This window comes from Mirounga leonina, unplaced genomic scaffold (assembly GCF_011800145.1).
Source record: "Mirounga leonina isolate KUSES-001 unplaced genomic scaffold, KU_Mleo_1.0 Mir_114, whole genome shotgun sequence".
In the NCBI taxonomy this organism is placed as follows: domain Eukaryota; kingdom Metazoa; phylum Chordata; class Mammalia; order Carnivora; family Phocidae; genus Mirounga; species Mirounga leonina.
In genome coordinates, this window is record NW_023270265.1 from 36,324,049 (window position 1) to 36,339,097 (window position 15,049).

The 15,049-nt window shown below is 42.0% G+C and overlaps 1 protein-coding gene across 3 annotated transcripts in view; it reads left to right on the plus strand.

Annotated features, from left to right (window-relative positions):
* The window catches only part of ACSL5 (acyl-CoA synthetase long chain family member 5), a 40,613-nt gene that overhangs the window by 7,401 nt on the left and 18,163 nt on the right, over positions 1–15,049 (plus strand). The window contains exons 2-4 of one of the 3 annotated variants that reach the window (XM_035028988.1): positions 5,840–5,937; positions 7,648–7,832; positions 10,614–10,722. In XM_035028988.1, the coding sequence (XP_034884879.1) occupies positions 7,677–7,832; positions 10,614–10,722 (265 nt within the window). In that variant the 5' untranslated portion in view covers positions 5,840–5,937; positions 7,648–7,676. Of the gene's footprint in view, positions 1–5,839; positions 5,938–5,980; positions 6,169–7,647; positions 7,833–10,613; positions 10,723–15,049 lie in introns of those variants that run through there. The other 2 variants (XM_035028983.1, XM_035028992.1) reach the window with 2 other exon arrangements.

A 15,049-nucleotide genomic window follows, 5' to 3' on the forward strand; every position in this document is an offset into this window, starting at 1 on the left:
ACCTTACACAGACATTTGTGATATATTTTAGTGAACTGATGTTTTTCTACAGGGTAAGTTACTCATAGGGTCATTAGGCCAAAAGGCACACGTTTTAAATTGTGGTAGAAGGGCAACAGGCGCATCTCTAAGGAGGCAAATTTACGTTTCCCTGATGAAGAGTGCATTTTACACTATTTCATCATTGCTAATCTTATGGGTGGGGAAAAGACATTTCCTTTAAATTTGCAATTTTTAAAACGATAAGCAAAGATGAGTGTCTTTCTCCAACCATAATCTGTTTTGCTGTGAACGTTCTGGTCATGACCTTTGCTTTTTGTTTTATTGTGTTGTGTTTTGTTTTTCATTGACTTCGAAGCATTCCTTATTGAGGAAATGAGCTCTTTAGACAGGCAAAGTATTTGAAATTTGTCCCAGTTTATCTTTGTCTCTGGTATCTTTCCTGCAAGGCAGATATTTTTAAAAATTTTACGGCTCAAGCTTGCCAATGTTTTCATTTATCGCTCCTAGGTTTTGTGTCTGTCTTGAGTCTTCCTCATGCTAGGATTATAAAAAAAAAATTTTTCTCCCATACTTTTTATCCCCAAATACTCTTAGGGTTGTCATTGTTTTATATTTAAGTCTTTGATCCATCTCGAACTTATTTTTGTTGTAGGAATAAGGCAGTAATCGGCTTTATGTCTTCTCTCTGAATGCCTAGCCAGTTATCTCGACACTTTTATTTAAGTGAAAAAAAATCTATCTTTATTTGAAATGCAATTTAGTGTATGATAATATATCCACTGGGAGTTTCGGGATTATTTTGTTACATAGTTTTCTCTATTCACCACCAATGGAAAACTTCTCTAGCCCTACAGAAGCAAATTTGGTATTGTTTAACTCTGTTCCCCCCATCCCCAATTCCTGTGATTTTTTCAAAAATTTTCTGACTCTTTTTAATTAGCTTTATTTTTCTGGGTGAACTTTAGAATTAACTTTTTAATTCCCGAATAATTCCCATTGGTCTTTATTAGAGTTGCATTAAATATATAGATACATTTAGGAATATGGGATCCCCTTGACTATTTTGAGTATGTATTTGCCATTTTTAAACCTTTGATGTCCCTCAGGTCTAAACTTTTTGAACTGAGCCTTTACACATTTATTAATATGCGATCATGAATTATATTTTCCCCATTATTTTTGAATTAGTTATTTGCATGAAATCAAGGAAAGCTATTGACTTTCTGGCTACTGATTTGGTAACTGGCCACCTTCCTGAATTATTTCATGGCTTCTAATTGCCTCTTCTTTCCTTAGAGGGTTTTTAGGGTTCCCCTCTCAGCTGTTTTTTTAAAATTGAGAAATATGACAACACATTTTATCTCAGATATACCTGAATGCTGGCCCTTTTGATCTTTGCATCATTTTAAATGGCACGAGGAGTTAAGACTTGCCCTCTTTGGGAGTCAATACTTTTCCATATCAGGGTTTTCTCTGTTTAAGTTTTGTGAAATGGATCATCATTTCAAATTATGTTATCTTTTACTTCTTAATAGAAGAAAACTGCATTTGATGCAGAAGAGTAAACTGGTGTAAGAAAAGAAAAGGTAAAAAGCCCTTAGCCCCAGGGTCTGAGGAAACTGGGTGAAGGGCCTTGCAATAGAATGCATATGTGGTTCATGTTCATTGCATGTTAAGGAAAAGGTTATTTTCATAAAGCTGTCGATTTGTAATGTTCTTTTGACCTCTTGCCATTACTTTGGAATTTGTCTAGAAATATTGATTATGTGGTTAAGAACAGAGGTGGATGCTTCCTAAGTTGAGAGTGGCAGGAATTTAGGGGGGCTGGGTTGGTGACTTAAAACCCAAGCAAGAAGGCAAAACTTTCATATGCAGCCTTCTAAATCACACACAGGCCCCTTTGGAGTCATTTTGAGTTGTGAAGCCTTGGGACCTCGTCTCTAGGAGAAAGTAAGTCATTCAGTACAGAAGAATGGGTTAACTAACTGGGTATTAGAACCTGGGGACTCTGGTCTCTCTTTTAATGAGCTCTCTATCACCACAGAATGAGTCCATACATGCAAGGGAACAGAGAAACCAATTAAATCCAAATTAGTATACCACTTTCTAGAAATAATTGAAATTTATATCTCATTTTTGCACAGAAAATAATGAGTTCGTCAGGCCTAAAAGCAAAAGATAATTTGCCTTATTGTTCTTTGAATTCCAGAAACCTAGGGTAACCATAATTATTTATTTCTAGGCTAGATTTCCTGCTCACTACTGTAGACGACGTAATTTGATAAGATTCATTCTGTATTTTCTTTCAAGCTCAGAGGCGTGTACTCATCCTGAGTACTCCTTGATATGTGTTAGAAATGACCTTTTCACCTTCTTTCATCCCTAACCCAGTACTGTGCTAAATATTGATTTGGGAGTACCCATCTCAAGATTGGCCAGAGTGACTTTTGATGATCTAAGATTTGGGAGCTTGGGAGTGGGGAGTTTACTAAGGGAAAGTGGGTTAACAGAGTATTTAAAACAGATAATTCTGAACCAGAAAAATGGTCATTTTTTTTCAACAACCACTGACTGAAAGCTAACTGTGTGCCAGGCGTGGTGTAGGTATTGGAGGCACGGATGAACAAAACAAAATCTTTGTTCTAATTAGAACATCAGTTCAGTAGGGGCAACAGATGATAAGGGAGCAGGTCTATTTCAGATAGTGAACAGTATCCCGGAGAAGAGAGAACAAGGTTCTGTGATAGTGATTGGAGTAGAAAGGGCAATACTCAATGGGGTATCAGAGAGAGTCTCTGAGGAAGTGACATTTGAGTTGAGGCCCAACCTGTAATACACAACCATTTCAGATCTGGGGAATAGTGTTTCAGGCAAAGTGAAGAGCAAATACAGAGGCTCTAAGGGAATTGACTTATGGTTGGAGAGCTGAATACATGTAGGAAAAATAAAATCTTTCAAAGGAAAGGGATTACAAAACAAACATTATTTGTGGGCTAAAGGGATAGCCTGAAAGCCTCAGAGCAAATAAACACAGCTGACAAAAAACTAGAGTAGTGGAAGGATCCATTTAAGGACTTCATTCAGAGAAAATCAGACTTAAGGAAGAAATGGTGGCCCGAATCCTCAGAGGAGCAGAACCCAGAGCTGAATATGGGGTGATCCAAACCTAGACACCAAGGCTGGTCCTGGGAGCTGGCAAGCAGGGCTTCAGGCAGAAGGTATCCTTCAGCTAGCTTGGGAATTAAATGTGTTAGGAGCCAGGAGATGAGTGACTGCATACTGCAGAGGAGGGGAGGCCTGGAGGGAATCCAGGGGAAGGACTGGGGACAAAGGGACATCCCGGTGTATGGGGCTGTGGCATGTCACTGTCACCATATTAAAAAGCAGAGGACATGAATCATGGAACACTTCATCTAAAACTAATGATGTAATGTATGGGGATTAACATAAGAATAATAATAAAAAAATAATAAAAAGCAGAGGACACTTTCCACCTGGGGCCATCCTAATGTGCAGTGTGGCTTGCTCAACCATCTGTAGATGACCCAGAACAGGAGCTCCCGTGTACAATGACATGGCTTTACCACCATTACACTTTCCCCCCTCCCATTCTTCCCCAAATAGTGATGTAGAGGGAGGTGCAAAGGCTTACCACATCAGCTGCTTGCGGGAGGCTCCGTGAAATGCCCAAAACAGAACCGTAATCTGAGTGACACAGGACACATGACAAAAGAGACAGTGGCTTTTCTTCTCAGTTACTTGAGTGCATCCGGAAGTGTTGATAGATTCTAAAGGTTAGAATGCTACCCAGAGCTTCCCAAGCCAGTAGTGGTGGAGCCTAGAAGTTTTACCATCACTTGGGCCTTCAGCTTCTCCCAACTGAACCGTGAGAGAGTGACGTGATGTATGGTTGCAAATCCTCTCTGGCACTAGGATCATCAGGTGAAAAATGTGTGTATGTGTTAAAAAAGCTATCAAGAGAGTAAAAAGACTACTATAGGATGGGAGAAAATATTTGCAGATCATGTATCTGATAAAGGTCTAGTATCCAGAATATATAAAGAACTCTTACAACTTAACAACAAAAAGACAAACCACCCAATTTAAACATGAGCAAAGGGCTGTGATAGACCTTTCTTCACAGAAGAAATACAATCAACAAGCATATGAAAGGATGCTCGACATCATTAGTCATTAGGGAAATATGAATCAAAACCACAATGAGATGCCATTTCATACCTATTAGGATGACCATTATCCCAAAACCCCAGAAAACACCAAGTGTTGGTGGGGGGTGTAAAGAAACCGGAACCCTCTGTGTTGTTGTTTGGAACGTAAAATGGTTCAGCCACTGTGGAAAACAGTTTGGTGGTTCTTCCAAAGAAGAACCACATGACCCAGTAATTCCACTCCTACGTATTTACCTTAAAGAACTGAAAAGAAGTATTCAAAACAAAATTTGCACACAAATACTCATAGCACTGGTCACCATAGCCAAAACTGAAAACAACCCCAATATCCATCAGCCGATGAATGAATCAGTAAAATGTCTGTCTATACCGTGGAATACTTACTCAGCCCTAAGAAATGAAGCACTGACATGTGCTATAACATGGATAAACCTTGAAAATATTGCGTTTAGTGAAAAAAGTCAGACACAGAAAGTCACATATTACATGATTCCATTTATATGAAATATTAAGAATCTGTAAGAAATTATTCAAATAGAAACAAAGTTAGTGGTTTCCAGGGGCTGCAGGGAGGAGGGAGTAAGTACTTAATGGGCACTTGGTTTCCGTTTGGGGATGAAACTGTTTTGGACTTAACTAGAGGCGATGGTTGTACAACATCATGAATGTACTAAAGGCTGCTAAATTGTACATTTTAAAATGGTTAATTCTATCTTCTGTGAATTTTACTTCAATTTTAAAAAATGTGGGGCAGCCGAGAGGAACCGTCTGAAATTCTGTACATATCCTATTTGGACTGGCTACTTGATTTGCCAAGGCAAACAGAGTAAGCTATTTCAGTTGACACATCCCTCAGTGTCTTCTGCAATTAAAACCCCTTGCCAGTGTAAGCAAGGTATTTCATTCTCCTGAAACTGGCGACCTGACATTTGTAAGTATCTTCCTTGTTTGTAACAAAGTAGTCAGTCTCATCACATTTGTGGGCAGTCTGACTGCAGTGTGTCTAAAAGGGAGGGCTCGAGAACTGACAGACCATGGTCCAGATTAAGCCAGATGTCTTTTTGTTTGTCTCATATGAGACTTAACTCTTTGAGGCAATAGTTAAAATGGGGGTTTCACAAAAATGCTGTGTTCCACGTTTTCCAGGGAGAAAAAAAATCTGATCATCTGGTGATCAGGGCTCTCACTATGGAGTGGTCACAATCAGCCAGGGGTTGACAGCAGGTGCTGCTTTAGACTGGTCATGGGTTCTCTCTGTGTCCTCCCCTCCCCTTGTGCTACCCGCAGGGGCTCTTCAACCTCCCTCCTCCCCGCATCCCTTACCGCCTCCAAACATCAATTTCACCTTTAGACCCTCTTTTGAAGACACTGTTTGCCAAGTCTCTTATTAAAATGTCAATCTGCTGTCTGCAAAAAGAAAGCCAAAGTCCTTAGTGTGACAATTTGTTCCCATAGTTGAGAAGGGGAGTGGAGGTAAGAATCTCTTAATTTGAAGGTGTGTAGGACAGAGGAGAGCATCCCAGATCAGAAGGTACTAGCAGGCTGGGGGGAAGGGCTAATGGTGCAAAGATGGGTGAGCACAGAGCGGGTTTCTCTTCCCTTAAGCGCCGCTACCCACTCCCAATTTCACAATTTCCACCCCGAAGCTGCACTGTTCCCCACCTGACGAACAACAAAGTTCTACATGACTGGCTCTTGAACACATTCTGTGTCCTGGAAGTGCCACTTCACCATACCAATCCAGGTAAGGCTGGATTCCAAAATTCCCAGCTCTCAGAATCTTGGCAGGTGGTCACAATGGAACCCAGCGTTAGGTAACCTAGCGCCTGTGGGGCCTCGCTTTTGTTTTTGTTGTGTCTTCTTTTTCTTCCCCTAAACACAATGTGGAAGAAACCAAGGAGTGGGGGACAGTCATCCCAGTCTCTGGAAGTTCAGCTTTCCTCCACAAAATGGAAGGGGACTGCTCCAAGTTCAGGTAATAACCTGTCAGGGAGCAGAGGAAGGCTCAGATGACTGACGGAAGGATTCTTGTGACTGTTTCTTTGCCCATGCGCAATTCCCAGGCCCCATAGCCTTTGTTAGGGTGGAGGGAAGTGTTTGTCTTCATGGAGAAAGTTCCAGATGCCGGCTACTGGCAGTTGCCCCTAAAGTTCTCAGGGCAACGATGATCTTGATCTGATCAAACTTTTTCTTATCAGGCATGCTTTGCTCTCTTGATTTGAAGTGGGAAAGTTTGGCCTCATCTCTGAGCTATTGTTCTATAGGGCACCGCAGTAAACTTTGAAGAGTACAAATTCTGAATTTCCTTTGCTGTTGCCTATAAGGCTCCAGACAGGTTCGGTCTCCTTGAACTCTATAGTTAGACTCCTGAGGAAAGAGGAGCGGTAGTTTTATAGATTTCAATGGGGAAGCAGCAGTGGGAAATGCTGAGTGAACTTGGACAAGTCGCTTTACCCCTGGGAGCTTCAGTTTTTCTCATCTCTAAAATGCTCCTTCATGACATTGGTTGGATTAAATTTCATGATCCACGCAAAAAGCCCAGCCTGAAAACAGTTTTGGGCAAGAATTGGAAGAGATGGCCTCAGCCAGAGTAAGTTCCTAGGACCTGCCCAAACACTAGTTCCTGCTACTAGAGCAGTTTGAAGCCGAACTTTGCTGGAAACTACAAGAAAACCTGGGTTGGGGAAAACCTTTGTGGTTTCAGTTTCTTGAGATATCTTCCTGGCCTAAATCTTTAACGCTAACTTGCCACCATGTGTCAAGTCCATTCTCCAGCACCCTTTCTGCGAACCTGGCTAACATTGCCTCCAGCAAAAATGGTTTCTCTAGGCTCCCTGGAGGAGATGACATTGGACATAGCAAGCTGACACGCTGTTGCTCTTTGAGACTCTCCCAATGCTTCAAAAAAGAAAGCAATGAGCAAGGCAAATCTGTCAGCCGGAAATGTCCTTCATGCAGAATGCTTGATTTTTAAACTCTGTTGAGTCACCTCTACAGATGTTCCCTTTTCTGCTTTATACTAGACAAATCCAGGCAGAACAGTCCTTCCTGACCGTCAGTCGGCCTGGGCAGGGGAGGGTCTCTAGAGTGCCCTCCTCTGACTACCAGCTTAGGCTGGATCCAGAAGGGCTTCTTTTAGGCCCTGTGGGCCAAAAATTAAAAGGGCATTCATTTCATAAAATTGTTGAGGAAATGATTAACTTGTTTCCTTTGATCCTTTCTGCCTTGTAGGAGGCCAGTCAAGTCACAGGAGTGGAGAATGCATTCTATTATTTTCAACATTGCTAAAGTAAACAGTAATAGAAATTCTGCTGCTAGAGAGGTCTAACCCTGGTTTTTTGGAGGGTCAGAAGTCTATGTGTGTGTGTGTGTGTGTGTCCTTTTGTAAACACAACTATTGAGTAAAAATTTCAGCCATTTCCTCTAACTTTTTCTTTCCTCTTTTTTTTTTAAGGCCTGAACTTCCTGCTGCTATTCACAAAGATGCTTTTTATCTTTAACTTCTTGTTTTCCCCACTTCCAACCCCGGCACTGATCTGCATCCTGACCTTTGGAGTCGCCATGATCCTGTGGCTGATCAATAGACCTCAGCCAGTCTTGCCTCTTGTGGATTTGAACAACCAGTCCGTGGGAATTGAGGTAACTTACCAATCCTCTTTTTCGTTTGATCAAGCACAAACTGTAATTCAAGACCTTGGGATAACTCAGGAAGAGGTGGGGTGTAGGGTGATAAAGTAAGCCTTTTAGGTTAGCAATCACCAGCAAATCTACAAAATTAAACTTTGATTACCAGCATACTTCGCTTTGTATTAAAAATGAAACCACAGCTAGGTTTTAGGAAGCCAATAATCTAGATCAGGTTGGTAAGCTACAGACCGTGGGCAGAATCCACCTTTTTAATGAGCAACTAGCAAGCTAAGAATGGTTTTTACATTTTTAAAAAGATATGTTTAAAAAAAAAAAGGAAAAAAAAGCAGTTCATATGTGTTCCACAGAGCCCAGTTTTTACTGCCTAGCCCTTTTCAGAAAAATTTTGCTAACCTATGATCTAGATGATAGAGCCAGTGCTTTGGGGGTAGGAGAATGTCTTCATTGAGATACCAATATCTGAGAATGATAAAGAAGTTATTTCATTGATTTAAATTCTGGCTTTGAGTTAATATCCATTCTTAAAACTGGCAGAAGTTGAAGTGGGATTTTCCCCTCAATTCCCCAACTTTCAGCAAATCATACAGCTTCCTACATCTCCGAGCAGAGGGAAAGCTCCCAGAATATTCTCCTCATCATTTTTCATGTTCAATCCTTTGCAGAGAAGAAAGCATTTCTGTTCCTTTAGAAGGCTAATCCCTTTTGATCTTTTCAGGAACTTCTTTCCTCTACCCAGGAATCTTACTCCAAGTTACGTCCACTCTCCACCACCAACACTTATTTGGGGATGTTTGCACGTTCTCTGTTGGCATCTTCCTATGCTGCTGATCCTGCTGCTTCAGACCACCACCTCCTTTCAATCTTCCCTTTTCCCACTAAAGTTCTTTAAGAGTAGTCTGTTCATTTCCTTTCCTGAACTTCAACCGACTGAGATCTGACCTTTACTACTACCATCTCCCCAAACTCCTCTGGGTCACTTATCACTTAACTTTGAAATTCAGTGATTTCTCCTTCAGCCTTCCTCTCAACTGACTTGAGAATGCTTCTTTCTTAAAACTCCTTTTTGTCTTTCATACCACCCTTCAATGAGAATTCTTCCTAATTCCAAGACAGTCTTTGTCATTTAGCTTCTTTCCTCCCGTCAGCTAGAGTTGCAGTCTCACCATCTCGATTCATCTAAAGCAGGGGCTGGAAACCATGTGCTGTCAAGGCCTGGTGGTGAATCGTTCAGGCTTTGCAGGCCACATGGACTCTGTTGCAACTACTCAGCTCTGCTGTTGTAACACGAAAGAAGCAGACAATATGTAAATGAATGAGCATGCTGTGTTCCAATAAACCTTTATTTGTAAAGGCAGATGACAAGGCAGATCTGGCCCTAGATTATAGTCTGCCAATCCCTATGGAATCCTCCCAGCTGAGAAAATCCCTCCTCTCTCATGACTTGAAATTGTACCTAAAAGGTTATGACACCCGAATCTGACTTCCTAGTTCTGATCTCTCCCCAGTCCCAGACAACGTCAGTGGCACCTCAAGCTCCACAAGTCTCTTTATTGCGTATTTACACACACACACACCCTTTCCTATTTCCCCTCCTGCTCTATCTCAGTTAAATGCATCTCTTCTCATCCAGTTGCCTAAAACTGAGTCTGAATCATCTTTCCTTTCTCCTTTTTCCTCAGCCCATCTATGTAAACAAACAGTAAGACGCTACCTTCCTTTGCTAGTCAGGGAGCTTTATTGTTGACATCTTGACTTAATGTGACATCTCCTAGAAATCTTCCCTGATGCTCTAAACGAAGTTAGATCTCTTGTTGTGTTATGTTACCCTGTCCTTCTTTAGCCCTTACCACAGCAGTAGCTTACATTTTTGAATGTTTTATTTAACTGATGCCTAGTGCTCTCTAGACTAACTTGTGTGAGAGTGTAACTTGTCTTGCGGTTCCAAGATCCTCATCAGAGCCTGATCCTGTGGTTCCAGCTGGTACGTTTAGGCAGGCCCGTAGCTACCGTCTCTTCCTCTAATACCCTGATCTCTACAGGACAGACGGAGTCCATCCCCCAGACTCTGCAATGTGTCTTTTTGCCTCTGGGTCTTTATACAGGCTGTTCCTTCACTCTGCATTGTTCTTTCCCTCCCCTGTACCAAACTAGGTCCATTCTTTGAAGAGTACAAATTCTGCCACTTTGTGGCAAGTGCTTACTTATCTTCTAAGTCCCTATTAAGCATTATTTATTTGCAGCCTTTCTACTTAATACAGAATGGGTAGCATGACTCAGCTCCCAGAACGTACATTTTTATTACAGCATGTACATCACAATATTATAGTTGTATGTTTGCCCTTTTCACCTCACCTCCACTCCAAAGTCTCTCATTCATGAGATGCTGATGGACAAGGATTCGGTCTTAACTCACTTTCATCTATAGCGTCTTCTACACAGTGCTGGCACATGGTGTGCATTTGGTAGATGTTTAAACTGGGTATGATTTTTACAACATAAAACTATACTATTATCTCTCCTCTCTCCACATGTGTATGTGTGTCGGCCTAGGGATTGGGGGGAGATCGCTAGAAACGTAACTGTGACAGTCACTGGGTTTCTATAATGTAGAGATATTACAATTTTGGGGATTTAAAAAATTGATTGAATAATAAAGAGGTCATTCCTGTGACCTCAGTGTTCAGTATTGATGGTCTCTTCGATTCAATCCCTGAGGGTTTGGAAAGGGTGGGAGAGAGTCAGTCTTGGCCTCAACTTGGTCTTGTGTCTTAGGGCGGGGCACGGAAGGGCGCTGGCCAGAAGAGCAACGACCTGCTATGTTACTACTACTCAGATATCAAGACAATGTATGATGTTTTCCAAAGAGGACTTGCTGTGTCTGGTAAGCCTGGCAGTCTAACCTTGACTGCAAGAAGACCGAGGTGGGGTCTCGTCTCATACACTTCTCTGCTGTCTCACTTCTTAAACCCCAGTGGTAGTCTGAGGGCAGACGTACAAAATTCAGGGGACCTAGCAGACTATCAGAATGGGTGCTGGAAACAGTGTAGGACAGACTTGCGTTTGAAACCCAGCTCTTCCATTTCCAGCTGTGTGACCTGGTGCAAAATCACTTTGCCCCTCTGGATCTGTCCCTTACTTAACACAAGGAAGACTTCCCTGTCAAGTTGATAAAGAGCTGATAATAATGTGCGGGAAGGTATTTTGATTAACTCACTGTTATATTTGTTTAGAAATAGGACTTACATAAATGCAATTCCCTGCATTTATAGATGCAGAATCTGAGCCAGAATTAGCATTCAGGGCCCCTGACTTCTTACCTTGTCCTTGACCCTAATGTTAGTCCTTACCAGTACTCTTTAGTATCGCAGAAGGCAATGATCTTTTGGACTTCCTTAGAAAGGCTGCCACGTGGACTTTGGCAGGTTCATTTGGAACGTATCAGGGCTCACTACTTGTTTCTGTATGACTGAACACAATGCGAGGTGTGCTAGTTTCCTTTCAAAATCAGCCAGCTAATACTTCTCCCTACATCTTTTTTTTTTGGTGACATTCTGTCCAGACATAGGTTTGCCTGTGTGACTTTTTATTTTTTTAAGATTTTATTTATTTATTAGAGAGAGAGAGAGAGCACGAGCCAGGGGGGAGGCGCAGAGGGAGAGGGAGAAGCGGACTCCCCACTGAGTGGGGAGCACAATGTGGGGCTCAAACCCAGGACCCTGGGATCATGACCTGAGCTGAAGGCAGACGCTTAACCGACTGAGCCACCCAGGCGCCCTTGCCTGACTTCTTATCCCTTCTTCCCTTCTGCCTTTGACTATGACGATATTTACTAGCCAACTCCTGTCAAGTGCATCAGGCACCACACACATCTTAACTGCTTACCCTCTTCTAAACCTTAAGGATTAGTTATTATTGCCTCTACTTTTAAAAATGAGGAAACAGACACTCAGAGGTTCAGGAACATTCCAAAGGCGACAGAACTAGAAAATGTTGCAGCTGATATTGAAATCTGTCTGTTTGACTGGATTGTTCTATTTTCAGTCAGCTCTTAAGTGTTTTATAAGAGTAGTTGTACCTCCAGACAAAGAAAGGTTTATTGTAGGGGCGCCTGGGTAGCTCAGTCGTTAAGCGTCTGCCTTCAGCTCAGGTCATGATCCCAGGGTCCTGGGATCGAGCCCCACGTCGGGCTCCCTGCTCCTCAGGAAGCCTGCTTCTCCCTCTCCCACTCCCCCTGTTTGTGTTCTCTCTCTCACTGTCTCTCTCTGTCAAATAAATAAATAAAATCTTTAAAAAAAAAAAAAAAAGAAAGGTTTATTGTAAAGAAAACTTCTATATGAAGGCTCCAAAGGGGACTTTACTTAGTATTTCTGACTCCAAATCAGTACTTACTTAGACTTCCATGCAAATAACAAAACCCAAACCAACCATTAATTTCTTTATTGTTTGGCAACTTAAGATACTATATGGTTAATATAACAAACTTTCCTTGGGACTTTTCTATTTTTCACATTTTTCTTCCTTGAGTTTTCTTTATTGTGTTGTTATTGTAACTAGAAACAAGCCATTTAGCACATGTTACATGGCATATAAGATCCTTCATTTAGAATATGTTTTTCAAAACTGAATTACAACTCAACAGATAAAGTGAAATGGCTTCTCCTGTAAGCAGGCATGAGAAATAGAAAAATGATACATCTGGTCCCAAGTGGAGATGAAAACATCAGCCCTAATAGATACTTTTTTTTTCCTTTTTTTTAAGAGAGGCAGAGGGAGAGGGAGACAGAGAATCTTAAGAATCCATGCTGCGCATGGAGCCTGATCAGGGCTTGATCTCACGATCCTGAGATCATGACCTGAGCTGAAATCAAGAGTCAAATGCTTAACCAACTGAGCCACCCTGGTGCCCCTGCTCTAACATATACGTTTACCCTACCCAATAGATGGTCTGTGTTGATATTTAAAATACAGACCCTCTAGCTCCACCCTGTTGCAGTGGATCAGATTTCCACACAGTGAGACCTAAGAATCTGAATCTTGAACAGAGCTTCTCAGGGGTTCTGCATGTCAGAGTTTCAACTCTGCTTAGCTGAGGGCAGCAACTCTGCCAAGAAGTCAACCGGTGGGCTCTTTGTAGATGACCCCACCTTTAGAACAGATGGACATCTGAGTTGAATATATTGATCAAAGGCTAGGCTGTTGCCTGGTCAGGACTTGGGCTAAATAGGCTGAAGCTGATTAGGGCACAGAATTTAATGAGACTTCAGCTGGTGCCCCTTAGGGCCAATTATTGACTTGTTCCTTGGCCATGGGCCTCTGCTAGAACTTTCATCATTAGGGAAGTGATGTGATGTGGTATGGTTTTTCCACATTTGCTGCCATTTCTTACTGGGTGAGCTTGAAGAGACTGCCCCAGTCTTCCATGATGCTTATTTAGTACCTTAGGGATAACAATAGTCGGTTAATGTGCACAGAGAACATTCCATCAGTGGTAGCTAGCACTAGTGAGGAACATTAAGACCAGGGACTGCAGTGGTAGACCGCCGGGGGTGCATTCTCTGGGGTGGAGTGGAGGCTGGGAACACCTCAGGAGCCGGACTTGCCTTGCCTCTGGGAAAGCTGCTGCGTGAGCCCTGACGTCTTGAGCTGTCATCCAGCTGTTCCAGCAGGGAGAAAAAAGTCCTCGCATTTCCTGTGGACAGGCTCCTCATTCATTTTGTAAATATCTCTTTCATCAGAGTGGCTCTGTCTTTTCAGCTTTCTTTCCCTTTTCCTCTGTCACTTAGATTGGAAGTTCACCGATTTGCCTCTGAATTCGTAGTCACTCTGTCTCTGAATGCTTCCTTTCAGCAAGACCCGAATCCCTCTCAGCAGTTTGACTAGAGCCTCTAGGTAAAATTTCCTTCCCTTCTACTTTTCTCTCGATAACTCCATCTCGCTCTGGCTTAGACGTGGGGGCTTCTCGGTTAGTTAGCGTGGCTCCCTCACCTAACAGCACCATCGCATGGCTCTCCTGGCTGACATGGCTTTTTATTCTAGTAAGCGGAGTTCCCGAACGTTAGCTCTTCAGACGTTTAATTCTTCTATTGTCAAATGTATGACACAATTGTAAAGATACTGAAGGCAGATGTATGTGTGTATGGACAAGAGTGTACCTGTGTGTGTGCGTGCATGGGTGTGTATATGTTTCTGTAGTTCCTTATGATCCTCAGTATCTCAGGAGACATTCTCATATAAACAGGCAAAGTACATTAACAGATGATTCAAGAGAGCAAATGAAACAAGGGAAACTTTAATAGCTGTTAGGGGCGCCCCTGGGTGGCTCAGTCGGTTAAGCATCTGCCTTCGGCTCAGATCATGATCCCAGGGTCCTGGGATCGAGCCCCGCATCGGCTTCCCTGCTCTTGCGTGGGAAGCCTGCTTCTCCCTCTCCCTGCCTCTCTCTCTCTCTCTCTCTCTCGGTCAAATAAATAAATAAAATCTTCAAAAAAATTGCTGTTAGAGAAACTTAAAGTACTAACTTTTTAAACCTAGCAAACCAGAAGGCATGTGAAAAAGATACTTGTATGACTTGATGTGCCGCTGGTGGGAGAAAAGTCCTTTCTCACAACTGCTCTGCTAAGAAATGTGGTGCAGGGGATCAAAAACTTGAGCTGTTCTGACCACCACAACCTCGGAGCCCACCCCAACCATGGTGTTTCATTTCAGAGACTCTATTCTAAGAAATGTTCTGAATTTGAAATTAGCAATTTGGAAATATTTATCAGAGCATTATTTCAGGTGTCAGACTTGGAAATGACCCAAATACCCACAATGAGACAAAGTCACTGCAACAGAGCCCTTCCTCAGTTGTCCACAAAAGGCCACTGAAATCTCTACAGAGAAGAAATAATAACATGAGGATTTTTATATCAAATGGAGGATGGAAGTAGGATCCAAAATATATCTGTGGCATGAACATAATCCTGTAAACCTATACAAAGGAACTATGAAAATCAGTATCAGTGTTAATAATAGTGTTTAACTGATGAAATCATTGACAGCTCATATTTTGATTTTTTTCTGTATTTTTTTATGAGCATACATTTATGATAAGGAAGCTCAATCCAAGATTATGCAATAGAGGTAGGCTGTTTGTGTTTACTTATGGGCTTTACTTGTTCACGTCACGTGGGTAGTCCATACTCCTGGTTTTCTCCAAATGCCTATTA